The sequence below is a fragment of the Mytilus edulis genome, chromosome 6 (genome assembly GCF_963676685.1).
Source record: "Mytilus edulis chromosome 6, xbMytEdul2.2, whole genome shotgun sequence".
Classification (NCBI taxonomy): domain Eukaryota; kingdom Metazoa; phylum Mollusca; class Bivalvia; order Mytilida; family Mytilidae; genus Mytilus; species Mytilus edulis.
In genome coordinates, this window is record NC_092349.1 from 30,641,180 (window position 1) to 30,659,917 (window position 18,738).

Genomic DNA, 18,738 nt, shown 5'->3' on the forward strand with positions numbered 1-18,738 from the left:
CTGGGTTATCGCTTGTAGGGCAATACTTCCATTCCCATGATGTTGTCAATTCGTTTATTTCATTCACACGATTTTGTATGAAACGTTTTAATGTCTTTGTTGACTTAAGCCAGTGTAAAACAATCTGGCTATCCGACCAAAACGTGATGTTTTCGCACTCCAACGTTGATTGAATGTGTTTAGCTAAGCGTGCTCCGATTACGGCTGCCATTAACTCAAGTTGTGGGAGTGTCAGTTCCTTTAACGGGGCTACTTGTGACTTTGCCATTACAAGTGCTGTCTCTTCTCCATTACATATATATCCTACCGCACCATATGCCTTTGTACTTGCGTCAACAAATATGTGAAGACTGTGTTGTGTTGATCCTGTAGTCTCAGTGAAATAATATCGAGGAAATACTGTTTGTGTAGCGGTCTCAATATTCTCGCGTATACCGATCCATTGGTTACATATGTATCCTTCTATTATACTGTCCCATTGTAATCCAAGTTTCCATATTTCTTGCAACAAAATTTTAGCCGTTATAGTCACTGGACTCAGTAATCCTAGCGGATCGTAAATTCCTGACGAATATCTCAATATTTCTCGTTTAGTTACAAGTTTAGTCGTACTTTCTTCCTTGCATTTGTGTGGATAGAAAAGATAATCTGTTTTACTATTCCATCTCATTCCCAATACTTTCGTGTCTGTGTCCGTGTCTAAAACAGTCTGAGATACTGCTTGTTGTCGTACCTTTATGCTGTTCGAATTCCAAGATCTCAAATTAAATCCTGCCTTACTCATCATTTCCCTTGCTTGCTCAAAGAAGTTCAAAGCGTCACTCTCTCTGTCAATGCTTGTCAAAATGTTATCCACATATAAATCACGTTCAAGTATTCTTGCGGTATTACTGTTGGTTTGCTGTAAATGTTTTAAGAGAGTAGCGCTCAAGATAAATGGTGAGCAAGTTGCTCCAAATAGTACCACTTTAAATCTATACGTCATTAACGGACTGGTTACGTCTGAAGGGTTACTTAACCATAGAAATCGTGTTACATCTCGGTCGTCTTTGTTGAGTCCTACATGTAAAAAAGCCTTCTCAATGTCGGTAGTGATAGCATAACGATGAAGTCTAAATCTTACCAAGATCTTGGATAAGTCGTTTAACTCTGGAGGAGTCTTCATTAAGCAATCATTCAGACTAGGTTGATTTTGATACATCTTACAACTGCAGTCATACACTATGCGTATTGGTGTTGTACTGGAATCTTTCTTAACAACGGCATGGTGTGGTATATAATGTACCTTGTTAATTGTCGGTTCTAATTCATCAACTCTCTCAATAAATCCGCGAAGTTCCTGTTCCTTTATAATATCTCCGTATTTCTTTAACATGGTCGCGTCTTTGCCTATTCTTCTGATAACATTTTCCGTTCTCCTTTTTGCGACATCATAATTTGACGGTAATTCTTCGTAATCTTGTTTCCATGGTAATTTCGCCGAATACCTATCTCCTAGAAATTCAATTGATGACTCCTGATAGTCTTTCAAATAATTTGTCTCTTTCTCTTGATTTTCGGATGAATCTATGCCTATCGATTCAAGTTTCCAGAACGCTTCCAAGTTAAATTCTTCTGATTTGTGCGAAACTAGTAAGTTAAAGATGCCAGCTGTCGTAGACGACCGTGCTATACCTGACTGTAAGGGTCCTGATAGCAAATATCCAAGCTTTGATCTTACCGCGGTCGGTCCATCTCCTCGTATAACCTCGTCTTCAATAAAATCCCAATAATAGTCGGCACCAATAAGTAAAGAAATTTCAAAAGAATCTTCTTTGGTAACTGGATGAGCGAGTCTCAATCCTTTTAGATAGTTCATATCTCGGTTAACGTTGTGCATGTGATTCTGAAGTGGGACTGCTATTGTAGGTACAATTAGAACTTCAATTGGAAATTTACGCCTATTTCCTGTTTCAATGTGTACGGTGGATTTACGTAGTTCTCTCATGCTAGTGTTGTCCTTTCCAAATGCCGATAGGTGTACAACTTCAACTCCTTCAGTTTTCAAATTCAATTTTTTCGCTAGATCATCTGTTAAAAAAGATCTTTGTGCACCTTCATCAAATAAAATATTCGTATCCGTACATATACTACCTGACCATACAGGAGCTACAGCCGTTTTCAATAGCACAGTTGTGCGCATCTGTGTCGATGAATGTAAAATGTTCGTTTCTTCCTTGTTTTCAGTAGTATTGATGAGACTTAAAGATGTAGATTGATTCTGACTTTGATTGTTCTGTATCTCTGGGTTGTTTTGAGTTTTCCTGTTACCATGGTTACTTACATTACATAAGCTGGAATGATGTCTCTTGTCACAGTGTCTACACGTTCTTTTAGATTTACACTCATTAGCATGATGATTTCCTAAACAATTAAAGCACAAATTGTCTCGTTTGACTATAGATATGCGGGATTTAGGATCACTAACCTTGGTACAGTATGTTGGTGGATGTATGTCTTTACAAAAAACACATGGTCTCTCCTTAATATTCCGGGGCTGGCTTTTCTTCGCGTTGTGTGTTGTGTTTCCTTGTGGTGAATTATTTCCTGTGTGAAATGTACTTATAGATGAGTTTGCAAACTGGTGGTTTATAGAATCAAGATAAGTACCTGTATTTTGTCCTGTCTCCATGATTTGAATTTCGTTCAGTATACTCTTCCTCAAATCATTCAAATTCCAACTTGACGGTCCGTGTTGTCTTGCTAGGTTTTGGCGTATTTCTGCGGGCAACTTGTTCAGAATAACGGGTATCAGTAGTGAACCATAAGTGTCTGTAGTCTGTCCGAGTGACTCTAGACCTCGTACGTAAGTTTCAGTTTTGTCATAATAATTGCGGAGGCTTACTAAAGTATAAATTGGCGGCGAAATCTCAAGTAGAGCTTGCATGTATGTTTGTATTATAGTATGTATCTGTCCATACCTTTCTTGTAACAACGAAATAGCTTTGCCGTAATTAGTGTTTGTCATAGAAAAACCTGATACGGTCTGAAACGCTTCTCCCTGTAGCAGTGACTTTAAGTAGTTAAACTTCTGTACGTCGCTGAGTGTTGGATTTGTGTGAATAGATGTCTCATATGAATCCCAAAAGGATTGCCAATCTAAAATATTCCCTTTAAAAGTAGGCAAGTTCAACTTTGGTAATTTGTGGTACTGATTATTTGTGCTAGAAGACGAATGTAAACTTGGAATATGCCTAGACGGGTTCGTAGTAGGAATAATCTCTGATATAGCGGGGTTACTTGTATAAAACGAGGCTGCATTCGATTGTACATGAGATGTCGACGTGAAACAATTGGCGTGCGGGTTCAATTGAGAGGAGTCGCTTGCGGGTATACTATTTGCTGTAGGTGAAATCAAGGTATGCATGGGTGTATCAGAGGCAGTAACGTTATTAGCTTGAAAAACGGTAGTATTGACGGGTAAATTATGACTTTTCGACTGGGAAGGATTAATGAGTTTTCTAATTTGACGAATTTTTGAATCTAAATCGAACATGTACTCATCTGTTTGTTGAATTTCATCCACCACGTCTTCATCCGAGCTTGCGTCCACAATTTTATCATTCAGATCTTTAAGAATATCCCTTTTCTGTAACACGGAATCTAAAATAGCTGTGACGTCCTCAATTTCTATCTCGGAAGTGTCTCGTATGTCTCCAAAATTCTTCCAAAGTCTTGTAATTGCTCCTTTATGTCCGGAACGAATGGCTTTCAGCTTTGTATCCATTTTCCCTTTTGGTCACGGCACCATAAATGTCGAGGCTAACTTCTAATATCGTATACAGAAAACAATACAACCATACAGTTTGACGTTTACTTCATTATCATCACTGCTAAGGCGACGTCGCACACTGACGTCAACCCTAGATACATAACGGTAAATTGCGACGTCTTGACCCCCGCGGTATTCTCGACAAGTAGGGGGTTCAATATACCGCAGGGGGGGTCAAATTACCATGGCTAAGTAAAATTTTCAAAATATCTTTTCCAGCATGTTGAATACATACAAATTACAATTTGGAGTATTATTACTATGTTAAGGAGTTAGAAGAGCTTGAATTTTTGAAATTCAAGGTCTATGGTAGGGGGTTCAATATACCGCAGGGGGGTCAAAATACCATGGCTAAGTAAAATTTTCAAAATATCTTTTCCAGTATGTTACATACATACACACTACTTATTGGAGTATAATTACTATGTTAAGGAGTTCGAAAACCCCTAGCTAGAATTTTTTGAAATTTAAGGTCTATAGTAGGGGGTTCAATATACCGCATGGGGGTGAAAATACCATGGAAATAATTTTTCTTCAAAACATTATTTCCAGGATGTTAAATGCATACAAACTACTTATTGAAGTATTATTACTAAGTTAAGGAGTTAGAATAGCTAGAATTTTTGAATATTAAGGTCTATGGTAGGGGGTTCAATATACCGCAGGGGGGTCAAAATACCATGGAAATTATTTTTTTTTTCTTACATCTTTTCCAGCATTTTAAATACACACAAACTACTTATTGGAGTATTATTACTATGTTAAGGAGTAAGAATTGCAAGAATTTTTGAAATTGAAATGGCAAAGTAAAATTTTCAAAATATCTTTTCAAGTATGTTAAATACATACAAACTACTTGTAGGAGTATTATAACTATGTTAAGGAGTTTGAATAGCTAGAATTTTTGAAATTTAAGGTCTATAGTAGGGGGTTCAATATACCGCTGGGGGGTCAAAATACCATGGAAATTATTTTTTTTCAAAACATTATTTCCAGGATGTTTAATGCATACAAACTACTTATTGAAGTATTATTACTAAGTTAAGGAGTTAGAATAGCTAGAATTTTTTAAAATTAAGGTCTATGGTAGGGGGTTCAATATACCGCAGGGGGATCAAAATACCATGGAAATTAATTTTTTTTCTTACATCTTTTCCAGCATTTTAAATACATACAAACTACTTATTGGAGTATTATTACTATGTTAAGGAGTAAGAATTGCAAGAATTCTTGAAATTGAAGGTCTATGGTAGGGGGTTCAATATACCGCAGGGGGGTCAAAATACCATGGAAATTATTTTTTTTCAAAACATTTTTTTCCAGGATGTTAAATGCATACAAACTACTTATTGAAGTATTATAACTAAGTTAAGGAGTTAGAATAGCTAGAATTTTTGAATATTAAGGTATATGGTAGGGGGTTCAATATACCGCAGGGGGGTCAAAATACCATGGCATAGTAAAATTTCCAAAATATCTTTTCCAGTATGTTAAATACATACAAACTACTTGTAGGAGTATTATAACTATATTAAGGAGTTTGAATAGCTAGAATTTTTGAAATTTCACTCTAAAGTAGGGGTTCAATATACCGCAGGGGGGTCAAAATACCATGGAAATTATTTTAAAAACACTTTTTCCAGCATTTTAAACACATACAAACTACTTATTGGAGTATAATTACTATGTTAAGGAGTTAGGATAGCAAGAATTTTTGAAATTTAAAGTCTATGGTAGGGGGTTCAATATACTGCAGGGGGGGGGGGGGTCAAAATACCATGGGTAAGTAAAATTTTCAAAATATCTTTTTCAGTATGTTAAATACATACAAACTACTTATCGGAGTATTATAACTATGTTAAGTAGTTTGTATGCATTTAACATGCTGGAAAAGGTATTTTGAAGAAAAAATATTTTCATGGTAATTTGACCCCCCCCCCCCCTACCATGGTATATTGAACCCCCTACTATAGACCTTGAATTTCAAAAATACAAGCTACTCTAACTCCTTAACATAATTATAATACTCCAATAAGTAGTTTGTATGTATTTAACAAACTGGCAAAGATATTTTGAAAATTTTACGTAGCCATGGTATTTTGACCCCCTGCGGTATATTGAACCCCCTTCTATAGACCTTGATTTTCAAAAATTCATGCTATTCTCACTCCTTAACATAGTAACAATACTCCAATTTGTAGGATGCATGTATTCAACATGCTTGAAAAGATATTTTAAAAATTTTACTTAGCCATGGTATTTTGACCCCCTGTTGTATATTGAACCCCCTTCTATAGACCTTGATTTTCAAAAATTCTAGCTATTCTAACTCCTTAACATAGTAATAATACTTCAATAAGTTGTTTGTATGTATATTACATGCTGGAAAAGATATTTTGAAAATTTTACTAAGCCATGGTATTTTGACCCCCTGCGGTATATTGAACCCCCCTACCATAGACATTCAATTTAAAAGATTTGAGCTATTCTTAATCCTTAACATAGTTATAATACTCCAATAAGTAGTTTGTATGCATTTAACATGCTGGAAAAGATATTTTGAAGAAAAAATATTTTCATGGTATTTTGAACCCCCCCCCCTACCATGGTATATTGAACCCCCTTCTATAGACCTTGATTTTCCAAAATTCAAGCTATTCTAACTCCTTAACATAGTTACAATACTCCAATTTGTAGGATGCATGTATTCAACATGCTGCAAAAGATATTTTAAAAAATTTACTTAGCCTTGGTATTTTGACCCCCTGTTGTATATTGAACCCCCTTCTATAGACCTTGATTTTCCAAAATTCAAGCTATTCTAACTCCTTAACATAGTAACAATACTCCAATTTGTAGGATGCATGTATTCAACATGCTGGAAAAGATATTTTAAAAAATTTACTTAGCCATGGTATTTTGACCCCCTGTTGTATATTGAACCCCCTTTTATAGACCTAGATTTTCCAAAATTCAAGCTATTCTAACTCCTTAACATAGTAACAATACTACAATTTGTAGGATGCATGTATTCAACATGCTGGAAAAGATACTTTAAAATTTTTACTTAGCCATGGTATTTTGACCCCCTGTTGTATATTGAACCCCCTTTTATAGACCTAGATTTTCAAAAATTCAAGCTATTCTAACTCCTTAACATAGTAACAATACTACAATTTGTAGGATGCATGTATTCAACATGCTGGAAAAGATACTTTAAAATTTTTACTTAGCCATGGTATTTTGACCCCCTGTTGTATATTGAAACCCCTTCTATAGACCTTGATTTTCAAAAATTCTAGCTAGGGGTTTTCGAACTCCTTAACATAGTAATTATACTCCAATAAGTAGTGTGTATGTATTTAACAAACTGGCAAAGATATTTTGAAAATTTTACGCAGCCATGGTATTTTGACCCCCTGCGGTATATTGAACCCCCTACCATAGACCTTCAATTTAAAAAATTCTAGCTATTCTAACTCCATAACATAGTTGATATACTCCAATTTGTAGTTTGAATGCATTTTTAAAACATGCTTGAAAAGATATTTTGAAGAAGAAAAAAAATTCCATTGTATTTTGACCCCCTCCCCCTTCCATGGTATATTGAACCCCCTCCTATAGACCTTGAATTTTAAGAATCCAAGTTGTTCTTACTCCTTTACATAGTTTTAATACTCCAATAAGTAGTTTGTTTGTATTTAACATGCTGGAAAAGATATTTTGAAAATTTTACTTAGCCATGTTATTGTACCATGGTATATTGAACCCCCTACTATACATCTAAAGACCTTTCATGTTAAAATATGTTGCTACTGTAACTCCTTAACATGTTTATTATACTCCAATTAGTAGTTTGTATTTATTTTATTAGTTTGAAAAGATGTTTTGAAAATTTTACTTTTTAAAATCAAGTGACCCCCTCCCCCTTTTTTACCATGGAGAATTAAAACTAAAAAGTCTACCATTCTATATAAACATTTTAAATTTCAAAGAATTATAGTGTCCAAGCTACATGTCTAGTTTTAATGCTTTAAGAAGTTTTTTGAATGAAATTTTGTTAGTTAAGACTTCAGAGCACTTATACCAAGCAATTATTTTTCTTTTAACCAATCATTAAAAATTGACCTCCCCTTCTTGTATTAATGTTTTTTAATATTTGATTAGCTTTTATATAATGCTAAAATGAAAAAAAAAACAGTGGGGTTCAATTTACCATGGGGGTTCAATTTTCCATACAGGGGGGTTCAATTTACCATGGGGGGGGGGGGGGGGGTTCAATTTACCATAGCGGTATTTTGACCCCGGGGTCATTTTACCATGGGGTTCAAAATACCATATGACACCGGGTCAAAAAACACAAATTTTAAACGAGATTCATCAATGATGATTGTGGCCAAGTTTGGTTAAATTTGGCCCAGTTGTTTCAGAGGAGAAGATTTTTGTAAAAGTTAACGCCGGACGCCGGACGACAGACGACAGACGCCGGACGCCGGACGCCAAGTGATGAGAAAAGCACACTTGGCCCTTCGGGCCTGGTGAGCTAAAAAGTAAAATTAAAATAAAATATATATATTTGTGTTACTTGGCGAAAAGTATATTGTTTTGGCGAAAGAAAATACTTGACTCAGGGGAAACCCTGCATGCCATATACTTGTAACATTGGATAGTGGGAAATCATGTACATTCTTTAATTATATGTCGGAGTGGATAAATACATAATTTTTTTGGTTTCATGTATTTCTGCATAACTTATAGAAATACAGATTAATTTCGATTTTCAAAAAGCAGAATCTTAAATTGTATTAAATACTAGTTTAATTTCTAGTCGGTGTTGTCATGAGTCTTAATTATATGGTCATTTTTATAAATTCCTGTTACAAAACTCTGAATTTTCCCGAAAACTAATATATTTTTCTTACTTACATTTCACCTCCAGAAAATATGCCTTCATCGTTTGGAGCATTTGGTTGGGTATTACTAATGTCTAAAAGCAAATCAATTATTACACTATTAAGCATGATAAGATGCATCTTTTATTGTTTTATATGACTAATGAGAATGTTATCTTTAAAACATCTATGCAAATTAGTTACTCCTTTGACTTAACTTAACCTTGAGGGTTTACGATACAATATACAAAGTTTCCTATCGAAACAGGAAGATAGGAAAATGTACCACAAAATGAGAGAACGTGCCCACTTTGTGAAGGTAGTTTTGGGGATGTATACCACTATATATGTAAATGAACAAGTTTTCAAGTTACGGATTTAAGGGGGAAGTTCATACCTCCATATTATTTAAAATATCCAAATGAAAAAAAGGACTTGGCATGCTTAAATATTATAATAGTAATGTGCTGTCTAAGCTGTCAATTTTTCTCCAAAAGGTAGAAAAAATGCTTGTCTGATTTAAAACTGTAATAATCACAGTCTGATTTTTGAAGATGTATGATTTAAAAATTGATACTGTTTGTATTATGAACTATGTTGTAATTAATATTGTGTATAATATGCTCCTTCAAGTGATTATCAATTTCAGAATTCAATATGCCAGACGTGCCCCTCGTTCACACAAAACTAACTAGTGACGCTCAGATAAAAAAAAGTTCGAAAGCCAAAACAAGTACAAATTTCAGAGGGAGGTTATGACGTTGCCAATGCTATTTTCTTGACGTCAAACTGACATATCGGGAAACGAAGCTTTTTTCGACTGATTTTTATCATTCAAACTGATTTAACTTGAAAACGAGTTCATGGACCCTTCAGTTTTTAAATGACATTCGGTTTGATTGCGTATGAAGATTATTTGTACAAATATCATGAAAAAGTCAATAATGCATTTTTTTTAATTTAAGTATACAGCAGAAAATCATTTTTCTTAATAAAAAATATCATTAATTTATGGTATAGTTGTGCATTTCTGTCAGAAGAAAAATTACGTCCACAAATCCCAAATTTGAGAAAATATCTAAAATTGCTACCTCATTTTTATCAAAAAGTAGCTCATGAAATAACATTTTTTTTTTATTACATATTTGATTAAATCAGGTAAAAAATAGAGTATTATCAAGTTTTCATCAAAATTTCATGTGAGATCAAAACTGTATCGTATGTCCTTAGTCCATATCCTGATATGAGCTTAACTTGTTGTTTTAATAGTTTTTTAAAATATCAAACTGTGTCTTTCAAATAGTTTGTCCTCTTTTATAACAGACGAGACAAAAAATGCCAAAATATGCGTTGCTGCTGTTTAATATGTAATTTCCCCCTTTTTCTATTTCAATGCATATAAAAACATTTTGTGTATTAAGAAATCGTATTCACATAAGTCTGTATCTTTACTTTCGTTTTTTAGCATATTTATCACATTTTTACCACATTTCATAATACTTACATGTGAAAACATCTTGTTCCAATAGAAGCTTTTTTTCTCCTAAAGCTCCGCCGTACACGCAGGAATACGAAATATTAAGGTCTTGTTTTGTTAGATTTTGTATGATTAAGGTGTACCCACCACTCACAACCATTCCGTCATACTTTCTATTAGGTCGTCCTGTTTTGACATCTAAAAATAACATGTTTTGGTCAGGAGTCCACCTATCCCACCCTGAATACTTTGGACAGCAGTTTGAAACATTGCAAAATAGTGTGACGTTTTGTCCGTAATCTATAGCCTTTCTAACAACTGTCCATTCCATGACACCTGAAACTGATTTCTTTCTTAATTAAGGCGCTATAGTGTACGTAACAAGTATAATTATATACATATATAGAATAGTAGATTTCTTAACAATGTTATTTCAATTTGAACATGTTATATATTTTGAAACATGTAATATTTGTAGCATTCAGCATGTGGGAGAAACAATGGATACATTCTGTATTTGGCTCACTATAACCATCGTTCATGGTACAAAACAAAAAAAACCTGTCCTATTACAAGACATCTTCGTTCAAAGAAACATCCTTTTAATAATGTTACTTTCATATTCATAGAAGTCAACACCAAGTGGTACACCACGGCGAGAAGTAGAAGAGAAAACGTTTGGATTCACTAGCTCCACACTTTAAAACCCGATGGTCTTAATGAGAATGACGAGAAAGATACAGGAAAGATATAGAATAATTTGGGGTACAGAATCGTCCTTTTTATCCTGTAATATTAGTCGAAGACCGTTGCAAGATTTAATCCACAAATTTTGTCAAGAATCTTGAACTTCATCCAAATATTGAATTCTTCACAATGCAGGCAAATGAGTATGCAATATGTACAATGAGCTGAAAAAGTGTCTATCCACATCCGATTTCACCTGGATATATGCACACTTGGCGAAGCTAGTTTGCCCAGCTAAATATTGCGTTTACTTTTTATCGTATTGTAAATATTTTAAACATTGTAATATTTACATATTACAAGGCGTGTTAAATTTACATTGTTAGGCACTCTACAATTGTATTTGTTTAATTGAATGTATATCTGTATCGATTAATCAACACCGCAATAGATTTGTATGTCATGTGTTCAAAGCTATTATACCTTTGCAACAACTCTCGACATCGACTAATGACACCCACAGTTTACATGAAAAATGGAGTGGTCGTTTCAAAGACAAACATCTGATTAGCTTGATTGATTGAATGTTGGTTGCTTTACGCCGCATTAGCACAAAAAGGCTATATCGCGGCGATTAGCATTACCTTTCTAAATTCGATTTGGCGTTTGTATATAGCTAAAGAAGATATATTGTAAGAAAAAAATATAAATAAATATATTTCTCTATCATATAATGTCATGAAAGCTCTTTGTAGGGCCCTTTAATTGGAAATAAAACATTCTTATTCTTACTCTTATTCTTATAATATATTTAATACAGTCATGTATTTACAATTGATTAAAATTTCACTGTAATTATTCTGCATTCTGATCAGCTTTCTCTTCAACTTCAAAATTATGCCGCATGTCTATATCGATAAATGTGTGTCTGTGAAAGGTGTTTTTTTTTTTTTTAATTTATGCGAATTTACGAATCATAATTACTGGACTGGTTGTCCGTTTGTAACCCACTTGTTAACACGGTCGACGTTGTGTTTTTCAAACGATCTAAACCTTACCCGATGTACATATTCAATTTCGGAAGGGTTAAAAATGTATTGTATTAAAAATTCGAAGAAAAAGATCACATTTTTCATGTTTATCAACGAGGGACTATGCCGCTTCAAGATACCTTGTTAAAGTTGACGCATTTCCTTTATTAATTAAGGAGGGGGTGTAATTGACTTCACGTTCCAATATATCAACATTTAAGCAATACATATATCTTTGTATTGAATTTATAATTCAACATGCTAGTTACTATAGAGCTTTGGCATTTCAAATTCTTATCGGACAGTGCTTAGCAGGTGTTGGGATTCCATAATCTTAGGTTATCTCCCATTTAGTTACTATGGTTGTCCTCACGAACTGATTGACCAATACAATTGTCCGTTGTCCATTTATCGTAGAGACATTCCCCAGTTCTTGATGACCTCTGGGTTTCTATTATCTTTTCTATTTGTTCGTAAACTTATGATTTTTATTAATTTTCGTCTATGACTATACATCAGGAAGGTTTTTGAGACGACCCCTCACATCTTACATGTCGTAGCCGTGCTCAACTGTAGGTGTAGACAATTGTTGAAAAGGTCTATTTAAAGGCACTCATATATAGAATTGTATATATAATTTAAAACAATTGAAGGTCTTTCCACCAATAAAGATCTATTTTGATATGATATTGATCATGGTATTGGCTTTACTTTGTTGTTTTATCAGTTCTTCAAATCGTAAATATCTCATGGTCTTTCGAATATTTTAATCTCTTTCATCGCGGACGAGATTATCTCTTGAATCTTTCGATCCTCTTTTTTAGCTTACATAGCACAATTGTGTTTGATGCACAGTTTTATAATACTTACATGTGAACACATCTTGCTCCAATAGAAGCTTCCTTTCTCCTATTGTTCCGCCGTACACGCAGGAATACGAAATATTAAGGTCTTGTTTTGTTATATTTTGTATGATTAAGGTGTACCCACCACTCACAACCATTCCGTCATACTTTCTATTAGGTCGTCCTGTTTTGACATCTATGAATAGCGTGTTTTGTTCAGGAGTCCACCTATCCCACCCTGAATACTGTTGACAGCAGTTTGAAACATTGCAAAATAGTGTGACGTTTTGTCCGTAATCTGTAGCCTTTCTTATAACTGTCCATTCCAAGACACCTGAAACTGATTTCCTTTTTAATGAAGAAGCTATAGCGTACGTAACAATTATCAGTGGATAAAGAATAGATATATATGTATATATAATTAGTACATTATGACGATGGCATACCATTCACTAATTTACAACTAAACTTAAAAAGGATTGAAAACAGATATTCAGTTATTCATTTTCAATAAACTAGATAAAATAAATAGCTCACCTACTGCAATACTAGATCTATCGAATGGGATATCAATTCTGAACAGACGTCCAGTCGTGTAAGGTTGAAACTTCAATGTTTATGGGTAATAAATGCAAAAGTCTAATACAAATATTCTCATTTTCAGGTACGCTATTCACAAAAACAGATTGAAACATATATTCCTCGTCACAAGTAAAATCGAAAAAAAATATCACTGAAACAAAGTTAAGTATGCCATTTACTATGACCACTGAGCTGATAGGTCTAGACAATATAGTAAACGGCAACAGGACATTTACATCTCACAAATGATTAACTTATCGAATAATTAATTCCAATTCTAGTATCTATGATAAGTATATTCCTTACAACTAGGTCGATTACTTTGATGGTGGAGGTATTTTCCAGAGCTCACTTTAAATTAAAAATGATAATCATAACTAAGTTATGTTGACAAATTTAGGTCAATCAACCGAAAGGGTTCTGACACAATGAAACACAGGAAGATAAATATACAATGTCCACAACCATCAGTAACCAGGATAAAAATAGAAAAAAAAAAACACCAAACACAAAAGAAGATAATGGTTCATTCGTTTTTGGAGATTTGTTCTCTAGCGACAACATAGAGTTCATTAACATTATTGCGTGTGTACAAAGTTAGACATAAAACAATACGAATTTTGTTCGTGTTATTTTCATTCATTCCTAATTTTAGTGAACTTTTATGACATTCATTAATATAGATTTGTGATTTATTTTCTATATAATAGACTACGTTTATAAATTGTATTACCTTGTGTTATATGACAGTAAACTATAACCAGAAAAAATAGCAAATTTCCCATGTCTGAAAAATATAATAGAACATGTGATTGAATCAATCCGCTGTCAACTGATTTTATGGATACTTTGATCATTTGTAATCATACCACATTTTCGTATTCATATTCAAATCAAAGAGAAAAACATTAAAATGAGGTCATCAATCCCCATTACGTTTGAGGGAAATCAATCAAGGAATTTTGGAGGTTTCTTTGGTTAAATAATGTCTTAAATGTATCTGTTCAAGCGAAATACCATAGAAGTAAGTATTATTTTAAGTCTAAGGGTCAAATCTTTGTATCTTTGGAATGATAATCCAAAAGTAAACCGTTATCGAAAAGGAGCATTTCTACCGATTATAATGTTAAATATATAAGAATTGGTTAATTTGAGTAATCGTACGAAATCTTGACAAGCGGACGGAAGGACACACGGACGATCATGTAAACGAAAAGCTATTATAAAATATGGCAGGTAAGTATTTAAGCATTAGTATTAAGCTTGCAAGACAACATTAAAGATTTATAATAGCTGTTTTTATTATCATCCAATAGAAATAGAAACGAGTTATCTGCTGAATAAAAAGATATTACTTCCATGCTCTGGCAAGTTTTGCATGAAAGCTCTTTTTTTTACAGCACATATTATTCTGTTACCGGTTTCACCAAACAGTGAAGTTTGTTTTTTTAGGTTTTAAGAATAAAAGAATGGAATTTTCAAGTTATGAAATTGCATAGTCTATGATATGTATATACATTGTTACATTTACAGTCTTTATAAAAGTTATTAAACATTTGAACACCAGTATACTACTGTTGCCTTTATTTATGATTCCTCAAACCTTTTTAAAAATCAATGTTCCATCGCTAATGTTTGTGGATGTGTTTATAACTCCTGTTTTGCTAGTTTCTATTGCCCTAACTCTACATGTCTTCTGCCTGACTTGAAACTTTATTCCAATGTTCTACCTGTAAAATATAACAGAATACATTTGCTCATGAATTTCAAATATATTTTGAAAGAACAATACAATTGAAACACTATCTCATAAGTATGGAGTATTGAGAAATACATCGTTATAACCAGTCTTTTAGAACGATGTTGTCAAAGTAAGTCGATACATGAATGCTCTATTTATAAAGACAATATTTATACCATATCTTTTTAACAATCAAACGCTTACCTATTATGCCTATTATTTAAACCTTTGTTTGAGACATCTTTTCAAAATAATTTCTAAAATTCTAAATCTTTCAGTAATTGTGCCCTTTTATCAATGAGGTCAAATAACCACATATTCACATGGATGATTCACAAATTATAACAAATAAATAATAGATATACAGGCTGTGAATTTAAATCACGAAATTATATCTAAAATCATAACCGCATGCAGTTAAGCATGCTGTACTGAAATTGGTATTGAATTGTCATAAATGTAAATATTATCTGTCAACTAAAATATTTGTCATAATTGATCTAAATTCTTAATATTTATTTTGCTTATCTTACCGAAATTTAACCAATAAACCTGAGTTTCGCTATCACAGTGATTTGCAAATATGTTTATTTAAAAGATCTGTATTAGAGCAGATAAAATCAACGTATATTGTATTAAAAAATGACAAATTCAATGCTATCATTTTCGTTTGAAATAAAGCGATTAACAATAAAAAAAAAAATAACGGGAAATTGTATGCCAGATTTCTACAAAATACGATTCTGTTCTTAAGAGGTCCTGTGTGATTAGGCATATGTTTTCCTTATAGTATTTAATGACCAGTGGTTATTTAGTCTGGTATCAAATTTGATTTTGAAACCATATTGCAGCTATGTTACATATATATATTTTATCGATGGTTTGCTTTTGTGATTGGGAACCTGTTTCTTTATTAGCGCTTACTCTTGATTCTTCTGCATTGTTTTGTAACACACAATTTTCGAGAACCGTAATTTTCAATAAGACATGAGTGCAGGCAGATATTAGATGAAATTATTGTCAGATCGTGATGAAAAGTAAATTCAAACAGCATTCTTTATGTGCTGGTCGCCTTACAGATTTGGGACAATTCAGAAAACAAATTAAGTCAGGAGGACACGAAAGCAAACAAAAAACACAAATTGATTGGTAAAGTTTTAAAAATACGATTAAAAGATCCACACGTAACAGAAAGATAAAACGACGGTCCAAATAGCATTCCAAAATCCATTACAGGACCTTTTATGGTTTTGCCATTTGATTAGGGACATTCTGTTTTTAATTTTCCTCTGAGTTCAGTATTTTTATGATTTTACTTTTTATATCTGCAAGAGTGAAACAAGGGTATTGGCTAAAGCGAACGCAGTGAGATAAGATTAATATTGATATCATGAATAAGAAAAAAGAGATTGGCAACCATAAAAATACTGTGGATTTTTTTTTCATTGGTATTTATTTTCGTGGATTGAGGAAAACTTGCATTTACGTAGGTATTTGATTTCGTTGTTTGCCAATGCTGCAAACAAAACAGTTAACTTTTTTTGACATATACTCACAAACATGGTAAAGATGCCAAATCATTTGTTCAAACGAATCGTTCACTTGAAAATTGAAAAAAATGGGTCGAGATTTGAAGCTTTATAAAAAAGAAATTGCTCGCGATATTATTCACTAATACTGAGTGCAAGTTCAAAGCCGACAACAACCAATAATATAGTCATGTATCTTATTACAAAATATCAATCAGTACACTTCCAAAATCCAATGGATTAAGTGTTAATACATCATCAATAGTCAGCAACAAATATACTTGTGCACTGCCAAATTAAAGGTATCAACGGATTGTAGAATCGACAATGTACCTAGGTGTTTGTTCATAAGTATTCATTTCCCTTAAAGATGAGGAAACCCCAAAATGGAAGATAATCGTGACAATTTCCTCAAGCCTTTGACTAAACAATGGCTTTTGTATTACTTACAGTATAAGGTATAAGGATCTGTTATAACAAAAGTAGTTTGAAAACATTTTCTTTTTATTTGTGTAAATTTAAGCCTTGTTTAATCGCCTATTTGTATGTTTGCCCAAATTTGAAAGGGTAGATGAATTGTTTACTCTATCACTAGATTTTGTAAGAGAATTAATTTAGAGGGTGTGTAAAACGTATATGACATTATGGTATTTATAGAATATAAAAATAATGAGATGTGGTATGTTTTGCAAATTTTTTTTGAAATATATAAAAAAAAATCTAAAATAGGATTTTTTTGTTCAATCATTATGAAAGTGAAATAGTGAAATAGCAAAAAGATTTCAATTTACAAATGTTATGCTTCACGCTGTGGCAAGAATAATACTAAACCATAACTTTTGACTAAACACTGATCTGATCAATAAACTAATCAATTGTGAAAGATTATAAAGTCAAACAAGATAACAAAAAAACATTTACACTTTGTAATCATAATAAAAACCAATTTACAAAGGCGTACAATGATTAGAGGTCACCGATACGATCTACCTTTTATTGAGGACCAAGAAGTTTGTTGTTCTTTAGACACTTGGTATTCTCAACTATTTTATTGGTAGTCGGTACCTCAACCTTTGAATAGTTATCAAAGATTCCAGGCTTATAATTTGATACTCCAGACGCGTGTTTCGTCGATAAGAGACTCATCAGTGACGATCAGATCGAAATAGTTTAAAAGCCAAACAAGTTAAAAGTTGAACAGCATTGAGGACCCAAAATTCCACAACACAGAGTTGTGTCAAATACGTCTAAGATAATCATTGCCTTGGATAAGAAAATGTTTAGTATTTTTCATACTTTTGCAAACAGTTAATTTATAAACTTTGTAACTAACGGTCATACAGATGACAATATTTTTTCTTTCTGTTCTGAAATTTAAAAATTTTGATAAGATAAACTTAATCAAATGAATAGTGTTGTATTCCAAGTACTTTATGTCGGTCATCTGAAACTTGGCGGCCATATTGAATTTGTTAAGTGGATCTTTATCGAGAAATATTCATAAGGATCATAACACAAACAGAAAAGATTTATGATTTTACCGATAAGTGACGAATTGCTCTGATATCCCATGAACTTATTCCACTAACAGCACTCACGATTACATGCATAATTTACTTCCGCTACTCACCAGTAGAAGCAAATTAATAACTTTAATCCTAAAGTATCAAATTATCACGTGATAGTCATTCGTTGAATGTCGTGATTTACGCTTGGTTTGTTAAACGTAGCTTCAGGTATTTAAATGAGATAATTGATTTTGTATCTATGTTATATGGTGTGGAAAATGTTGGTTTTTTTATTGTTTTGGTATCGTTTAAAAAACACTTTTGTTCCCCAGGATATTTGCAGAATATCTAAACACAAGGCTCCCTTCTGCTTACCAGGGCTGCTTTTTATATTATACTAGAACACACCCGTGATATCGCAGGTCCGGACTGAATTTATGTATATAACTATACGCAAGCCTTATTTTAGTATTAGTATTGTCATCTGATAAAGTCATGCCGATTATAAGATACACAGTTTTCTCTGCTTTCAAATCTTTCTGTTTGAACTTATCAATTATTGGTAATAATAATTATTTGGAAAACAAAAGGTACTGGAATGGAGTATTTTTTAGTCAACAGCATTGCCCTATATT

The 18,738-nt window shown here is 32.9% G+C and overlaps 1 protein-coding gene across 2 annotated transcripts in view; it reads right to left on the minus strand.

Moving 5' to 3' along the window:
• The window catches only part of LOC139527484 (uncharacterized), an 87,322-nt gene extending 69,040 nt beyond the window's left edge, over positions 1 to 18,282 (minus strand). For both annotated transcript variants that reach the window (XM_071322967.1, XM_071322966.1), the window contains exons 1-6: positions 18,137 to 18,282; positions 14,929 to 15,055; positions 14,059 to 14,112; positions 12,769 to 13,083; positions 10,208 to 10,522; positions 8,738 to 8,798 (exon numbers count right to left, since the gene is read on the minus strand). In XM_071322967.1, coding sequence (XP_071179068.1) covers positions 8,738 to 8,798; positions 10,208 to 10,522; positions 12,769 to 13,083; positions 14,059 to 14,110 — 743 coding nt within the window. In that variant the 5' untranslated portion in view covers positions 14,111 to 14,112; positions 14,929 to 15,055; positions 18,137 to 18,282. The remainder of the gene's footprint in view (positions 1 to 8,737; positions 8,799 to 10,207; positions 10,523 to 12,768; positions 13,084 to 14,058; positions 14,113 to 14,928; positions 15,056 to 18,136) is intronic.
• Positions 18,283 to 18,738: the final 456 nt, after the last annotated feature.